The sequence below is a fragment of the Sitodiplosis mosellana genome, unplaced genomic scaffold (genome assembly GCF_009176505.1).
Source record: "Sitodiplosis mosellana isolate CC-2019 unplaced genomic scaffold, AAFC_SMos_1.0 Smas_scaffold_47, whole genome shotgun sequence".
Taxonomy (NCBI): Eukaryota; Metazoa; Arthropoda; class Insecta; order Diptera; family Cecidomyiidae; genus Sitodiplosis; species Sitodiplosis mosellana.
Genome location: NW_022595289.1, coordinates 702,065 through 714,762, shown reverse-complemented (window position 1 = coordinate 714,762; position 12,698 = coordinate 702,065). Strand labels below are relative to the sequence as shown.

The window sequence follows — 12,698 nt, the reverse complement described above, 5'->3', positions numbered from 1 at the left end:
GACATTAAAACAGTTTATTTACTTCATTCACATCGTCGTGTAAAGAGTGTTTGGCTGAACAAAAAATTCGTGACGCTTTGTAAAATAAATAATTTGCAAAATGAGTAGTGTACATTGTCAACTATGGATGGGCAACGTATGGAAAATAAAAAAAACACGACTAAATCACATTTACTTCATTGTTTTTTTTTTTTGTTCCAGCTTGAACCCTACATGACGGAAAACTTCGTCATAAGTGCTTTCCACAAAATGGGCGAACAACCACAAACTGTGCGACTTATGCGAAACAAATACACAGGTGAACCAGCCGGATATTGTTTTGTAAACTTTCTGTCCGACGAACAAGCCATAGATGCCATGCACAAGCTAAATGGAAAACCCATGTAAGTCGTTGTGCTTATTTCCCAATTAATTCTGTTTGTTCGGCCTCTAAAAAGTAGTTGAATCCCCACCATTATTTAGCTACAAATTGTCCCAAAGCCCGGGAGCCAATTATGATTGCTGTCCAATGACATTAAACCTATGTTTCTGTAACTTTTACAAGCAAAAACATTCCCAATGAATTGATTGACCTTTTTGATTGCTGCTAAAATGTTAAATGTAGCAACGCTACTTATTTAATTCTCCAAATACACTATCAATCTACCCCTGCAACCTTTGATTTGTCTTAAATGATTACGGCCTTTACCTCCTATTACAGCGAACAATTCAACCCTGTAAATTGTAGACACATGCCTATCAAATAATATCTTTAATATCTCTACTTTAGACCGGGGACCTCACCTGTTGTAAGATTCCGATTGAATGGTAAATATGATGAGCAAAAATATCAATGAGTTCGAAAAATATTTCATAAAAACGTTTGCTTTTATTCAAGCCGCAAGCAGTAACTCGAATAAGCTATTGGCAAATGAGCGTGAATTTTCCGTTTGGGTCGGAGATTTATCACCTGAAGTGGATGATTATAACTTATACCGAGTTTTTTCCAACAAATATTCTTCGATTAAAACTGCCAAAGTAATTCTCGATTCATCGGGATTTTCAAAGGGCTATGGTTTTGTACGATTTGGTTTGGAAGAAGAGCAAAAATCAGCACTGTACGAAATGAATGGTGTAAGTATTATTTCGCGGTTGATTTTGGTTTGCGGAAGCACCAGCACAACAAATGTATCTGATGATGAGATCGATTTTCACATTTTTAGTATATTGGTCTTGGTTCAAAGCCACTGAAAATTTGCAATGCTGTCCCAAAACCTAAGTCATCTTCAACAGCAGCAGCAGCAGCCGCCGCCGCCGTCACGACAGTCCCAGATACAGTCACTATGCCGAACTTAGCTGCACCAAATGCCATCACGGATTTTTCACAATATTATGACCCTTCAACGTACTGGCAATACGGACAGACTGCATCACAAGCATGGGCCGGGTATGATCCTAACGATTTTGCGGCTTATTACCAACAACAGGCTACAGCGCATATTCAACAAGAGAATACAGCCGCACAAAACCAAAATGAATCAACGGCAATGACCCATATCTACAGTCAAAATGATGATTTGACATTAATTGGTGGGTTTTTACAAGAAAATAATATCGAATATGGGAATATAAAAACTAATAAAATCAATTTTCCAGATCATAAAATAACAATTGACGTCGATCAATTGAATAGAGAGACCATCGAGCGTGACCGAAACTTTTACGACGCCCTTGAAAGTTCAAAGTGGATGCCGGTAGAACAACTGGAACTATTCTAAATATTCAAGGAATATTGATTTCTTGAGTGAATATTCCATAAATGGTTGTCAAAAATAAAGATGTTTTAATAAGATAAGGAGACTATTTGTTGTTGTGTTCGAGTTTGATTGCTTCCTTAATTTTTGAAAAAGTTACGTATTTTCTTCAGATTAACACATTTTCCTCGTCAATTTATTGAATTTTGCATCATATTTGAAATTAGCCGCTTCCATGTATTATAGATGTCACTACTAGTGAAAGCGACTATCAAAGTATTGGTGGGGAGTATATAACTTCACCATCTGTCATCTTCACAACAGTGTGCTCTACAACATTCTTGAACGTTCTTTCAAAATAAAGTAAAACACTAAACGATGGATGCTGAAAATAATAATAATCGGCGACCAAGGAATTTACAGGTAAACAAATATATATATAGGATTGAGATTTTTTATCTGCATATCAACGGTCAGAAAAAGTTCATTACTCATTTAAAATTTACTAGGGTCTCCTTCGTTTTGCGATGGAAGCAACCAAAGAAGAGGATGCACCAAGCAGGGAAAATCACGTTCACGAAAGGATGGATCCAGAGCGACGGCAATTTCTGGAAAACGCCCTGAAAGCCCTCACAATTGACGTAATCGAACAATTACAAACCGCTGCAGAAACCATCGGATCAGAAACAGCAACTGAAGATATGAAAGTAAACGCAATGGATACGATTCTAAACTACGTTGATGACATTGATACAGCCATTGACTTCTGCAAAATTGGTGGTCTATTCGTCTTGTTACCTTGTCTGTGCTCACCGTATTCCGCGATTCGTAAAAAGTCTGCTAGGTTGGTGGCTGAATTAGCTCAAAACAATCCCTACTGCCAACAGCAATTATTAGCGGCTGATGTGCTACCAAAACTTATGGATCTGCTGACTGAAAGTGAGACCGCAATTGATGGCATACGAGCGATTTCTTGCTTGGTTCGAAGCTATGAACCGTGCTTGAACGCTTTCACAGAAATTGGTGGTCTCGAGTGTTTATTGGGATGCTTACAGCAATCGGAACAAGAAAAACTCATTACTCGTGCGGCTTTTCTCCTAAATTCATTGTGTAATGATTTTCCGCGAATTAAAGATGAATTGATAAAGCTAAAAGTCATAGAAATGATTATACCATTGATCCAACCGAGTACTGAGTACAACATTTGCCTGGAGACACTTTTATCAGCACTATGTTCTCTCACAGAAAGCAATGAAGCAATAGAACGTTGTCGCACTGTGGAATTCAATTTTGCGAGCACGCTCGATGAAATTATAAAAGTGGCACATGATAAAGATGAGTGCAAAGAAATCGTTGAATACAGTCGACTCCTCTTGAAAAACATCTTTGACTCTGAAAAGGACGGAGAAAACACAGATCGATAAACTCCTGAATATTTGATTTTCAACCAATTATTCTGAACAATTTTCATAAAAATTATCATAAATAAACGTAAAACATCATTTAATCAATTGAAAGAATATAAAACTCTTTTTTAAAATCAAATTCAAACAATGGTCCATCATATTTATAGAGAAAGTGTCGAATAATTAATATTTGGTATGCAAATCTATTGACCGTGAATAAAAAGTACATTTAATGAGAAATCGATACAAAAATAATTGAATATTATTTATTAGTTGTTAGATAAGATAAAGATATGGTAGAAAAAATAATTAAATGGATAAAAAAACAAACGAGACACAATGCAATTCAAACCCATTGAGTACCCAAGTACCTCGTTGAGTATATTTCTGGTGGTAAATGCATTATATACAAATGTTCACCCCGTAATGTGTTTTTCTTCTAAAAAAAACAGCATACTCCCGCATGTTTAATATCATTTTAACAATGTTTATTTTTCAAAATTTCCATTTATAATTTTCTTTTTCTGGCGTTTCTTGTTGCAATGTAACATTACGTAAACTATGACATTTTATGAGACTCTTACTTTATCTTAATTTCACCCCAAGAAAAATTTATACATGACATTTGGTACTAATGCCAATGTTCTAGAACCAAAGTACTAAATCAAAGTCTTTTCACAAAGCAAACATTATAAGAAATATTTCATGTTAATTTGATCAATTTGTGAAAATATTTCATCTTATTCTTTGATATTTGTGCGGTTTTTATGTTGACAAGAATTGAAAAAATATGAAACAGAGTATTTAATATCAAAAGTTCCAAAACTGAATATATTTGCACAAAGTTAAAAAAAAAATTGCATTGGCTGGCATAAGATTGGATTCACTTGTATGTCCAATTATTCATTCGGATAAAAGTGCACATCAAATGCGTCTAAAATTATGCGTATTCATAAATAGAGGATATAAAGAACATATACTTATCTGAGGATACGACAATATTCAATTAAATAAATGAGAGGAAAGTTATATTGAAGACATCTATCAAAGGACTTTAAAAGGACACGAAACATAAAAACAATCTGCATGGCTATTGTGGTAAGATTCATTATAATACTATAGTAAAAAATCCTATATGCTGAATATCTAATGGATCCAAGTCGATAATTCCACCGTTATTGCATAAATATATATAATTTAATATAAATGCGGACACCATTGTGGGCCCTCCTCAAAAATATTCCTCAAAATTTGCATCAAACTTGAAATTGATTTGAGTTTTTTTTCCATCAAGAAGTTCTAACTATAGTTCATAAAGAAGATAATATTTGGAAAATGTTTTATTGAAAAAGAAAAGTTTTAGGTTCTGAGATCCCTCAAGAGCTTCGAAAGTTGTTGCATGTTAAATGCAAAACAAACAAAAGCTGTAGACTACATTGATATTTTGGCATAATTGATATGTCATCGACAGCATAATAATATGAAGCAAATTCTTAACGTAGTATTATTACAAATTATAAATAGATAACCTTGGCAAATACGAGAATACTCGTGCAACAAATTTCTCTCTTGGCAAAGATTTCTGAAAACAACACGAGTTAGCTGCAGTATAATGTTCTTTGTGTTCGAATTACTTCAATTTGAAATCTGAATATCATATCTGTTGCCTTCTGATTCAAAGCGATACAACCACTCATTTACAGCTCACTTTTTTCAATATAGGTAAATTGTATTGGTGTTACATCTATGGAGTTTCAATTAGATAGCGCAGAATATTGTCAAGCACAACACGAGTAAGCTGACGAGTTGGAATTAAAGTTGAAGTTTCAATTTTTTGCGACCTGCTTTGGCAAATTATATATAACTCGCTTTTGTCTTGTTATCAACTTCTTCGACAGAAAGGCGATTCTTCATTGCAGGTAAGCTGTTGATCAGTCAAATTAATAGCAAATCATACACAACGTAATGCAAACTTCGCATTTTGTTTTATTCAAGACTTGAAATATCTGAAATTCGGTCAGACAAAAGCTTCAAACAGTCCAATACTACTGTGACTTATAAATTTTCTAATAAATAAGGAACTACTGAAGAAATAAATGACTAGCAACATGCGTCAAAAGGATATAAGACCGGCGCCAGCCCTTATCGAATTCAAAGGAATGAAGTTTTTAATCACGGATCGACCATCAGATAGCAATATCCAAAATTACATTTTGGTAAGAAAACACTAGAGAGGCGAGTGGTTATAATGAAATCGGTTAAAATTTAAATCCATGTACGATTTTGTAGGAATTGAAGAAAAATAACGTTAGCACGGTGGTTCGTGTGTGTGAACCAAGCTATAAAACTGACGAGTTGGAATCTCAGGGAATTACTGTACGTGATTTAGCCTATGATGATGGAACACCTCCACCGCAACCAATTGTCGACGAGTGGTTGGAAATTCTTCGGAAAAATTACCAAGAAAATCCAGAAGCTTGCGTTGCCGTACACTGTGTTGCTGGTTTAGGGCGTGCACCGGTGTTAGTATCTGTTGCTCTGATTGAACTTGGCCTAAAATATGAAGCTGCCGTTGAACTCATTCGTGAGAAACGTCGAGGAGCCATCAGTAAGTATTAATTGAGCACAGTTGTGCTTTAGAATTGAATTTATATTTGTTCTTATTTTTATACTCGTTCAATTGATGTTTTTAATTGATTGGGGAAAATAATTTTTTTATAACTAATCATATTCTTCTTACAATGGTCTTCTCCCCGCAGATTCCCGGCAATTAGTATACCTTGAAAAATATCGACCAAAATCACGACTCAAAAATAAAAATGGCCATAAGAACTCTTGCTGTGTGCAATAAATGCTAACTATCAGTGACCGCCAGAATAAAAGTGTTCATTTTTCTTTATGTTTTGATTGTTCTCCGGTTAAAGAAAAACTACTTCCATTACGATTTTCTGAATTGAAGCTAATAAGAAACCACCTAATGAATGAATCAAGTTAATTCCATATACATCCCTTTGCTGGCGATCTGAACCTTTAATTTAACATATAATATTGAAATCGCTCGCTGATTACACTTTTCCCGATTCGATCAAACTACTGAATAATAAACACAAAAGGTCATAAAAAACCGAACTCAACTTTCCAGAAGTACGAATAAAATAGTGCATATTTTGAATGCCAAATTTGTGTAATAAACTATCATAAAAGTCGCACAAAACCATGCTTTCTGCTGCTTTTGTGTAATGAAATGATATAAATCCTTTTCGATCTCGGAGACAACTACCGTTAGCATCATACATATTATTGAAAATGAACATTTATACTAATTTACATCTTACTGTAACATGAATGTAATTTATTAGCTAATTGAACCGCATAATAAGGGAAAAATATATTTTGAAAACGCATCATGATGCTTGTTAGAATAAGCAGTCTAAAATTAAACATGAAATGACAAAAATAACACTTAACTCTTAGAACATAAATTATATGTGTGGAATATTTATACAACTATTTAGGAAAAAAAAAATACACTAGTCGACACGATTCTAGGCCAAAGAAATATCCATTTTACGTTTCGTTTTTTTTTTTGGTTTCATACATCAATTCACAATCAACACGTTGATCTATGGATATGCGTTTGCATTTCATTCGAAGATCTATTAATGGGCACATAGCACCGCTACCGAAATATTATTGAATAGCAAACGGAAATATTGATGTGAAATTGCGTTTGAGTGGATTTTTCAATTATCTTTTCGTTCCTATTTGGGTTTTTCTAGTTGCATTTCTTCTCACGCTTTATGGTCATTTTTACTCATCTAGAGAATCAATTGATAACTGTAATTGAAATTCCTTTGCAGAATGTAGGCACGCTTTGTTGTGTTGAAGCGGTCAAAGAGGTGAGGTCGTTGCTGCATAAAATTCAATTCAAAACTGTCATTATATTAACGTATTTAACTCGAATATGAAGGCACACATAAATATACTAATTTTATATTTTCTAATTGTTAAATTAATTTATTCGTAAGATTTTGAGCCCATATTGATAAAAATCTGATTGTTTCTTCTACGAACAACACTTCATTTGAAGTTTAACAACTAGAATTTCATTCACTGTAATAAATACGTTTATGACATCGAATTATATGGGTTTTTGGAGAGCGCATTTTATCTTATCGCAAAATGGACAAATTTGACTTAAACACGTTAGTTTCGTGTTCAATGTTTATCGATTTGAATGTAGTGAAGCCAAAATTGAACCTTGGGCGGGATTTAAAATAGTACTTCAAATTCGTATCCCGCATTAAGACAAATGAAACCATCATTTTATATAAAGTTACTAACATCATTTTTCGGGTGTGAACTGGAATCAAGCGACTAGCTAGTAATAAATACAACATTTTTCCCGATAAGAAAGTGGAAAATCAGGATTAGAGGCTGTTAGAGGCATAGCAGTGAACGAACAGGCACAGTATATTGGTGGGCATAGAGCCCTATAAGACGATCGAGCCAAGAGTCTGGTCCATATCGTTTCGTTTTTCCTAGTCCTATTTTGGTTCTATAGAATGAACGGTTTCACAAATCATTTTGAAAACATCTTTAGCAAAACATAGGTGACAACATTGAGAATGAACAAAATATTTTTGACACATATTTCTTCTAGTACTACGCCATCTGTCAAAAATAGACATACATAAAAGGCTAGATTAAATGACTCTAAGTTGATTTATATTCTACTGAACCGATATATTATTTTTTTTTTTGGAAAATTTCATTATATTCCAACTAAATATGTCTGAAAAGAGTGAAGGTGTTGTGGGGCCATTGAATTTTGCTGAAAAATGTGGTACGTCTGTACGAGAACAATTGTACCCAATACAGACACTTCCATGTCTGTTCTGCGATAAAATCTTTGAATTTTACAAGGAAAAACAGGACTATTTGACGCACTTATATTTGCAACATCGGCTAATTATTGGGGATGAGGATGAAGTTGCCATATTCCATGATTATCTGGCACATTGGCGTAACATATTCTGCGGCGAAGATACAAGAATTGCTGAATTCTGCACGACCATGCTCATGGATATCCTTCCAAATGGAACACCATCCAAAAATGAAAAGTATTTTTTGCTGTGCGATGTCCTGCCACAAGATAACGAACTAAGACAAAAGCTACGGAAGAAATGTTTGGAACTTGCATTGACACAACATCAATACGAGAGGACCGACCAAGACTTTGAAAGAAATTGTCTGTTTTGTCGTGATGTAATTAAACCGACAAGAAGTACCTACGTTGAACATTTGTTTAGCAAACATTTCATGCAATTGGGGAAACCAGAAAATTTGGTGTTTATCGATGAGCTTATCGATACCGTACAACAAAAATTGGAAAACTTGGTCTGTCTGTTTTGCGAAAAAACATTCAAAGATCGACCAACACTCAAGGAACACATGCGGAAAAAGGGTCACAAACGTATCAATCCAGATAATAAGAATTATGACCGCTTTTTTCTAATTCACTATCAACATAAATCACACAATCAGCAGCAGCAGCGAAAGAAGCAACAGGACAAAATTCAAAAAGGCCATAAAAAAATTCAACCGAAGAAAGAGCCAGATCAATTGGAAGGCGACAACATTTTTGAACGTGACAGCGACTCAAACACAAGTTGGTCTGATTGGGAAGGTGATGACCAGGATGTGACGTGCCTTTACTGTACGCAGAAAAATAGCGACTTTACTGAATTGAAATCTCACATGAACCTTGAACATGGAATTGATTTCGATCGAGAAACAGAAAACATGTCATTTTATGACCGCGTGAAAATGGTTAATTTTGTTAGGAGAAAAATGTATACATTGGAATGCATCACGTGTAACGAACGCTTCCCAAATTCATCCGATTTGCAAGATCATCTGAAACATAATAATCATTACTCATTGGGCAATAACAAGGACTGGAATTTACCTCAATACTTTTTCCCTACGTATGAAGATGATGCCTTCCTGTGTCACCTAGACGATGCCAATTTAGATGATGAAAACTGCATCGCTGTTACGAACGATTCATCAATTATGGTTTTTCCAGAAGAAATCTAACAGATACACACATTGACAACCATCCACGTATCCTAATTTAAATTGATTTCATTTTTTCGAATAAATGTTACATAGTCAATTGTATTCTTATTTTCAATTTATTTATGTCCTATATTAAATTGGCGCATTTTTATGTAAAACTCAAGCGCAACCACCAAACCACATTGGTAACTGCGTAGTATTTAAGATACATAAAACTTATGTGTGCAGCTTAAAATGGTGTCATTAAACATTGAACCTTGTCCTTCATCTTGAAAAATGCTAGTCAATTTTCCCTAAATCGCTTTTTATTGAAGAAACAAGATGCAAGTTCTATATGGTAGAAGGAAAAACAACGATATTAAATGGCCGTTCCTCTTTCTAAATTTTGTTTGATTTCTGCTGTATGTTCGCCATAGAAACGTTCCAGCTTCTTGTTGAAACGAGCATTCTTCTCATTGATGTAATCGATATCAGCGTCATCGTTGTGAGTGCGTCGTCTCGAGAAGCTTTTGCGCTTCATAATTTGCTGTTCCAAATCATTCACCATATTGTTAATGGCCTGCGGTGTATCTTTATGTGTTCCTTGTGATATCGTATGAGCACCACCGTAGAATATTTCGTCTCCAACTTGTTGTCGTTTATTTTGATATTTGTCCATATCTGGTTCAGGAAACTGTTTTACAAGACGATTATATTGCCTAGCGGTCAACGTTTCGTAGTCTGTGAAGCCTGGATCTGGATTCTTTTTGCGCTTCTTTTTCTCATTGTTTGCAGCTTCAACTGCCGATACATTGAGTAGCTTTATGCGATCATAATCCAGTCCTTTTGCCGCTGCTTCAGCTCTACCCTTCTCATTTGCGGCGAGCCAATCCGCCTGTCTCTGCCGTGCCTCAAAATTGGCTGGCAATTTGTTGCGAGCATCTTCTGCAACTACTTCAGCATGATTCAGTTTACGTGCTAGGTGAAAGGAAGATAATTGGTCATCATATTGAACTATGTAGCTAAAATGTATCAAATAATCAGCGCTAATACCTGTAGTTCTCAACAAATGTAATTTATGCAGACGCTCCATGCGATCTTTTGCTTTCTCAGCTGCACTCATACTGCTACTTTCACCACCAGAAGATTCCATGATAAAAATATTTTTTCCCTTGTTTTATGTTTGAGACAGCTAGTAGAGCTTATTATAAACGTATTAATTTATTCGCTGTCATGTTTTTATTTTTGACAGATACACAAAGAACGACCAATAGCAGACAACTTCATGGAGAATGTATATATGTAATATTTATCATAGCTACTGGAAACAAGCGATTGTTAGAGTGAAAATAAGTATGTTGATAACTTTGTCTTTATTTCAATAAAAGCCAGTAACAGTATATACTTGATTTGGAAAGTTTTACATCTTCTTTCGTCATAAGATGGTAGAAGAAATTACTAAACTCAAGGTGAGTTTCGAATTTTAGTATTCGCATTTGAAAAAAATATACAACCAAATGTTGTTTGAATCGATTTGGTTAATGATACAATCAACTCATAGCGTATGTTATTTGTAATTTTTTATAGACAAAAACATGCCGACCAATACCGGCTATCCTTTGGACTGTGGCCGATGTTCAAAAGTGGTATCGAAGACACTGTAGTGAATATCACCAGTACAACGAACTATTTTTACAGGTAAATTTCTTTTTGCGGTTATATTTTTCATCATACTTCAATATCCTGTTTGAAAATTATTTCGTCTCTACGAATACAGCACGAAATAACTGGACGAGCCTTACTTCGACTGAACGATAACTCATTGCAACGGATGGGCATACAGAATAATCGCGACAGAGAAGCCATTTGGCGTGAAATAGTCAAACAACGGCTGAAGACAGATATCATGGAAATAAGAGATTTAGAATTTATGCATATGTATTACGACTAAAGTTTTCGATTGCAAAGGGGATCCAAAAGGACAATCGCTGTGCTATTTTATGGCTGCAATCAAATGCGATCAAACGATCTTGTCAAACCTTTTTGATCGATAATACTTGTTTTTATTCTGTAGGAATGAAAAACACCTTATTATTATGAATAAACAACCAAAAAACCAATGGAAATTTTTGAAGTAATTTTGTATTTTTTATTTGTCAAACCAATGTTTTTCTTTCCAAATACAGAGGATTAGAGAAAAAGCCTTTGGGTCATTCATAGTTTACGTATCATTTAAGACATTTTTAATATTAACATTTGGGTCACAATCTTCGGAATTATTCTTTTGACAATTTGATGAAATATTTGTATTTGTATTTGTATTTGAAATAATTGCTTCACTTTTGCCGCTACTTTCTATGTTATCCTGTAATCCTTTCGCTACTTTATTTATTTCATTGAGGTCTATGCATCGTCCATTTTCATCATCTTTAGCCCCATCTACGTCCATCGTGTTTGGCTTCAATGCATCTTGTTCGTGCTCTTGCTTTTGCTCCTGCTTCTCCTCCTGTTCTTGAGTTTGATTCTTGGCCCGTTTACTGTTTTGGATATTATCGTTTTCAATCCGCTTTTCTTTGTTGTTCTTTCGTATCCTTTTCTTCTTAGTCAAGCTTATGTGTTCATTAAGTTTTATTGTGTTTGCGAATGCTTCATAACAGTGCGGACACACCACGGTATTCGGAAGTGTATGAATATGCAAGTGGAAGTTTAGCTCGGTTTTTGTGTTGCATATTGCTGGACATTGCATGCAACAGTGTTCAGAATATTGATGTAGGGCTTGTTTTCGCAGTCCATCGCACGGAAATACCACACTTCGCTCATCGTCCTCATCACTTTCGCTGAGTTGTATTGTTTGGTCACAACTATCGGCCGACTGCTCGCTCAACATTTGCATTAGAGGTAAAGGTAAATCGTTTTCCGAGATGTTTTCCTCGACCAATGAAGCAACTTCAAATGCATATAAGTAGCCATTTTCTTCTTCTTCTTCGTCCTCGTCCGAAGATATACTAATTACATTTTCGTTGTTCTTCGATTTATCAACTGCTGTGCAATCATCGTCGTCGTCTTGCAAATAATGGGCAATAACATGTTCTTCAAACTCTGGTGAGCTCTCGAAGTCTAACGAACATTCCAAGCACCGGTAGTAGAATTTTTGAAACATTTCATTCCCGTTCAAGTTTCGATACACTTCACCGCAACGTACTTTTTCTTTGAAATTAACTTCAGGTAAGTTGGCTTGGGTATTACCGAGTGCTAACATTTTTCTTATGTAGCTTCGCAGAATATTATCCACACGTAAATCGTTGAAATGTTTGTTCTTCAGTTTTATGTTTCTGCGCGTAAGTTTTTCAAGTTTTCTATTCGATTTTATTTTACTTCCAATAACAAAGCAGCCGTATTTACAATAATGATTTTTGTTGTATGTTTGGTCGGTATCAGATATGTCATAGAACTGGATGCGATCGATGATTACTTCTCAAATGCGTTCCAAGGTGGC

The 12,698-nt window shown here is 35.0% G+C and overlaps 6 protein-coding genes across 7 annotated transcripts; 5 read left to right on the top strand and 1 right to left on the bottom strand.

The window, feature by feature from the left end:
• Window position 1: 1 nt before the first annotated feature.
• On the top strand, window positions 2–1,842 carry LOC129570175 (tRNA selenocysteine 1-associated protein 1). The gene is made up of 6 exons (XM_055449667.1): window positions 2–136; window positions 202–383; window positions 770–807; window positions 878–1,113; window positions 1,203–1,569; window positions 1,636–1,842. The coding sequence occupies exons 1-6, from the start codon at window positions 101–103 to the stop codon at window positions 1,755–1,757; spliced, it is 981 nt and encodes a 326-aa protein (XP_055305642.1). The 5' UTR covers window positions 2–100; the 3' UTR covers window positions 1,758–1,842.
• A 145-nt stretch (window positions 1,843–1,987) lies between these two features.
• Window positions 1,988–3,391, top strand: LOC129570176 (hsp70-binding protein 1). Its single transcript, XM_055449668.1, has 2 exons — window positions 1,988–2,156; window positions 2,243–3,391. The coding sequence occupies exons 1-2, from the start codon at window positions 2,112–2,114 to the stop codon at window positions 3,155–3,157; spliced, it is 960 nt and encodes a 319-aa protein (XP_055305643.1). The 5' UTR covers window positions 1,988–2,111; the 3' UTR covers window positions 3,158–3,391.
• A 392-nt stretch (window positions 3,392–3,783) lies between these two features.
• On the top strand, window positions 3,784–6,698 carry LOC129570180 (PRL-1 phosphatase). 2 transcript variants are annotated; one of them, XM_055449672.1, is made up of 5 exons: window positions 3,784–4,237; window positions 4,862–5,058; window positions 5,135–5,355; window positions 5,429–5,747; window positions 5,899–6,698. In XM_055449672.1, exons 3-5 carry the CDS (start codon window positions 5,236–5,238, stop codon window positions 5,988–5,990), a joined length of 531 nt encoding a protein of 176 aa, XP_055305647.1. In that variant the 5' UTR covers window positions 3,784–4,237; window positions 4,862–5,058; window positions 5,135–5,235; the 3' UTR covers window positions 5,991–6,698. The 2 variants fall into 2 exon arrangements, with proteins under 2 accessions (XP_055305647.1, XP_055305648.1); XM_055449673.1 differs by having other exon boundaries at window positions 3,793–4,237; window positions 5,218–5,355.
• A 115-nt stretch (window positions 6,699–6,813) lies between these two features.
• Window positions 6,814–9,325, top strand: LOC129570173 (zinc finger protein 277). The gene has a single exon (XM_055449664.1). It carries the CDS (start codon window positions 7,931–7,933, stop codon window positions 9,239–9,241), a length of 1,311 nt encoding a protein of 436 aa, XP_055305639.1. The 5' UTR covers window positions 6,814–7,930; the 3' UTR covers window positions 9,242–9,325.
• LOC129570178 (pre-mRNA-splicing factor Syf2) lies at window positions 9,321–10,438 on the bottom strand. Its single transcript, XM_055449670.1, has 2 exons — window positions 10,256–10,438; window positions 9,321–10,180 (listed from the first exon to the last, which is right to left on the bottom strand). Exons 1-2 carry the CDS (start codon window positions 10,353–10,355, stop codon window positions 9,582–9,584), a joined length of 699 nt encoding a protein of 232 aa, XP_055305645.1. The 5' UTR covers window positions 10,356–10,438; the 3' UTR covers window positions 9,321–9,581.
• Window positions 10,439–10,497: 59 nt separating this feature from the next.
• LOC129570183 (protein aveugle) lies at window positions 10,498–11,340 on the top strand. The gene is made up of 3 exons (XM_055449677.1): window positions 10,498–10,671; window positions 10,790–10,900; window positions 10,980–11,340. The coding sequence occupies exons 1-3, from the start codon at window positions 10,645–10,647 to the stop codon at window positions 11,151–11,153; spliced, it is 312 nt and encodes a 103-aa protein (XP_055305652.1). The 5' UTR covers window positions 10,498–10,644; the 3' UTR covers window positions 11,154–11,340.
• The last annotated feature ends 1,358 nt before the right edge of the window (window positions 11,341–12,698 follow it).

Bases quoted from the DNA above. Each gene is read 5' to 3' on its own strand.
- LOC129570175 (XM_055449667.1), top strand. From the start codon at position 101: ATGAGTAGTGTACATTGTCAACTATGGATGGGCAAC. The intron at 384-769 runs GTAAGTCGTTGT...TCTCTACTTTAG, and splicing joins AAGCTAAATGGAAAACCCAT to ACCGGGGACCTCACCTGTTG. The intron at 1,570-1,635 runs GTGGGTTTTTAC...TCAATTTTCCAG, and splicing joins TGATGATTTGACATTAATTG to ATCATAAAATAACAATTGAC.
- LOC129570176 (XM_055449668.1), top strand. From the start codon at position 2,112: ATGGATGCTGAAAATAATAATAATCGGCGACCAAGGAATTTACAG. The intron at 2,157-2,242 runs GTAAACAAATAT...AAAATTTACTAG, and splicing joins GGCGACCAAGGAATTTACAG to GGTCTCCTTCGTTTTGCGAT.
- LOC129570180 (XM_055449672.1), top strand. From the start codon at position 5,236: ATGACTAGCAACATGCGTCAAAAGGATATAAGACCGGCGCCAGCCCTT. The intron at 5,356-5,428 runs GTAAGAAAACAC...ACGATTTTGTAG, and splicing joins ATATCCAAAATTACATTTTG to GAATTGAAGAAAAATAACGT. The intron at 5,748-5,898 runs GTAAGTATTAAT...TTCTCCCCGCAG, and splicing joins GAAACGTCGAGGAGCCATCA to ATTCCCGGCAATTAGTATAC.
- LOC129570173 (XM_055449664.1), top strand. From the start codon at position 7,931: ATGTCTGAAAAGAGTGAAGGTGTTGTGGGGCCATTGAATTTTGCTGAA.
- LOC129570178 (XM_055449670.1), bottom strand. From the start codon at position 10,355: ATGGAATCTTCTGGTGGTGAAAGTAGCAGTATGAGTGCAGCTGAGAAA. The intron at 10,181-10,255 runs GTATTAGCGCTG...CCTTTCACCTAG, and splicing joins ACATTTGTTGAGAACTACAG to CACGTAAACTGAATCATGCT.
- LOC129570183 (XM_055449677.1), top strand. From the start codon at position 10,645: ATGGTAGAAGAAATTACTAAACTCAAG. The intron at 10,672-10,789 runs GTGAGTTTCGAA...AATTTTTTATAG, and splicing joins AAGAAATTACTAAACTCAAG to ACAAAAACATGCCGACCAAT. The intron at 10,901-10,979 runs GTAAATTTCTTT...CTACGAATACAG, and splicing joins ACAACGAACTATTTTTACAG to CACGAAATAACTGGACGAGC.